This window comes from Monopterus albus, unplaced genomic scaffold (assembly GCF_001952655.1).
Source record: "Monopterus albus unplaced genomic scaffold, M_albus_1.0 scaffold147.1, whole genome shotgun sequence".
Taxonomy (NCBI): Eukaryota; Metazoa; Chordata; class Actinopteri; order Synbranchiformes; family Synbranchidae; genus Monopterus; species Monopterus albus.
The window spans coordinates 1,823,176-1,825,515 of NW_018128027.1; the positions used below are offsets into that span (position 1 = coordinate 1,823,176).

At 42.0% G+C, this 2,340-nt stretch overlaps 1 protein-coding gene across 1 annotated transcript; it reads left to right on the top strand.

Annotated features, from left to right (window-relative positions):
• Positions 1 to 6: 6 nt before the first annotated feature.
• On the top strand, positions 7 to 2,000 carry LOC109968359 (uncharacterized). Its single transcript, XM_020614577.1, has 2 exons — positions 7 to 1,748; positions 1,836 to 2,000. Exon 1 carries the CDS (start codon positions 462 to 464, stop codon positions 1,410 to 1,412), a length of 951 nt encoding a protein of 316 aa, XP_020470233.1. The 5' UTR covers positions 7 to 461; the 3' UTR covers positions 1,413 to 1,748; positions 1,836 to 2,000.
• The last annotated feature ends 340 nt before the right edge of the window (positions 2,001 to 2,340 follow it).

The following is a 2,340-nucleotide window of genomic DNA, read 5'->3' on the forward strand; positions in this document are numbered from 1 at the left end:
CGAAGACAGAAGAAAAGCCAGTCTTGTGCTTGTAAAGCTGGCACAAAGGGATGCCTTTAAAGAGGAGATGCAACTACTGAGTCAAGGTGCGCTGCCACATAGTCATCAGTTGTTTCAACTTGACCCAATATTGCAAGATGGTGTTCTCAGGGTGGGAGGGAGATTAAATAAAGCGTGTTTACCTCTCGACCTGAAGCATCCGGTAATCTTACCACGAGACAGTATTGTCACGCGGCTGATCCCAGACTACTGTCATGAAAAGACTCAGCATCAAGGCAGAGGACAGACCCTCAATGAACTGAGAGCGAATGGTTATTGGGTTGTCGGCGGTAGCAAAGCTGTGGCAAACTACATCAAACAATGTGTCACATGCCGGAGAGCACGTAGACCAACAGAGACACAGAAGATGGTAGATTTACCATGGCAGTGTTGACCCGTCCCCACCATTCTCCTATTGTGGGATGGATTGTTTTGGACCATTTCACACTAAACAGGGACGCAAAGAGTGTAAGAGATATGGTCTCATATTCACCTGCCTGTCTTCTAGGGCAGTTCATATAGAAATGTTAGAGGATCTAACGACTGATGCCTTCATAAATGCCTTACGCTGTTTTATAGCTATTTGTGGAGCTGTAAGACAAATCAGATCAGATCAAGGGACAAATTTTGTAGGGGCAAAAAATGAAATGATAAAGGCCTTGAAAGAAATAGACAAAGACAGATTAACTTCTTACCTAGCCAACAAGCAATGTGACTTCACCATGAACGTGCCTGATGCCAGTCACATGGGAGGTGTTTGGGAGCGGCAGATCAGGACAGTTAGAGGTGTCCTAAACTGGGTCCTGTCACAAAGCTCTGGAAGACTGGATGATGCTTCCTTGAGGACATTTCTTTATGAAGCTATGTCGATTGTAAACAGTCGCCCACTCACCACTGACAACATCAGTGATCCTAAAGGTTTAGAGCCACTTACTCCAAACGATTTACTCACCATGAAAACCTCCGTTCCACTGCCCCCACCAGGAAAGTTTGTGGCAGAAGATGTGTATGCCAGGAAAAGGTGGCGTAGAGTCCAGTATCTAACAGAGCAATTCTGGAGTAGATGGAGGAAAGAGTACCTGACAAACATCACTCTCAGACAGCGCTGGCACTCTCCAAGACGTAATGTGAAGGCTGGAGATGTTGTCATAGTCAAAGAGGAAGGAATACCCCGTAATGAGTGGAAACTTGGAAGAGTACTGGATGTGTGTACAGATGAAGATGGACTGGTGCGAAAGGCCACAATACAAACAGGAAATAGAGAGCTAGCAAAAGAGGGTCAGCAACACACCAACCACTCAATTCTTCAGCGTCCTATTCATAAATTAGTTGTGCTTGTAGAAAACAACAAAAATGGTGATGATTATCGTTAACTTGTTGTATAGATGTTGATCATTTAAGTTTGGAAATTACTAGATTTATTCAAATGTTTGCACAAGGATTTCATAAATCATAGTAATTTGGTGGGAGTGTAACTGTCCAAATGACAGGTTTCATTTGAGATGTGGGTTTATGTTCATTGTTAATGGTGAGAGTATTACTTTTGTTGGTAAAGAGGTTTATTTTGAAGGGCAGTATGTGTCAACCATGTGACTGGAGTTGAGTGAGGGGCGCCAAATGTGGCATTATGGGACAGAGAAGAGACAACATGTACAGAGAAGAGACATACAGCCCAAAGTTATCTGCACATGGTTCTAGAGGCGCAAACGGTAAATGTGTATATATTGTATTTGTGCTTGTTGTTCATTTGCCTCTATTTGTATATTTAAGATGGTTTATTATTACTTTGTTTGTAGTTTTCACGGTGTCTGAGGAGCAGAGAGGGAAATAAAACTTTCTAAAGACATCTGTATGAAGCGTGGCGATCCTTAAACTAGAACTAGACCAGTGCAGCTACAACTGGGGTATTGCAATTTGGTGCTGTGACCTTCGGAATTGGCTGAACTCTGAGCGGACGGTCCGAACCGGGTTGCCGGATTCAAGTTGGGAGTGGATGGAACCACAGATCAACATTTGCCCGCAATAATTACAGGTGAGCAGGAACCTTTTGCACATAATTCCTGCATATTGGATTTTACAAAATTTAGTTGATCTGTGTGGACTGTAAATTCCTGATTTAAAAATTGAACAATTACTGTAAGGATTATATATAACACTTTTATTTTGAAAATGTGCTGACGCTGTTTTTACCACACGTAAAGTTACAAATCACATAGTCTCATTTGAGGGCTAAAAAATAAGTGTTTTAGTTACAGAAATTGATGACTATCAGAGATGTAAAATCCACGTTAATAAGTGGCT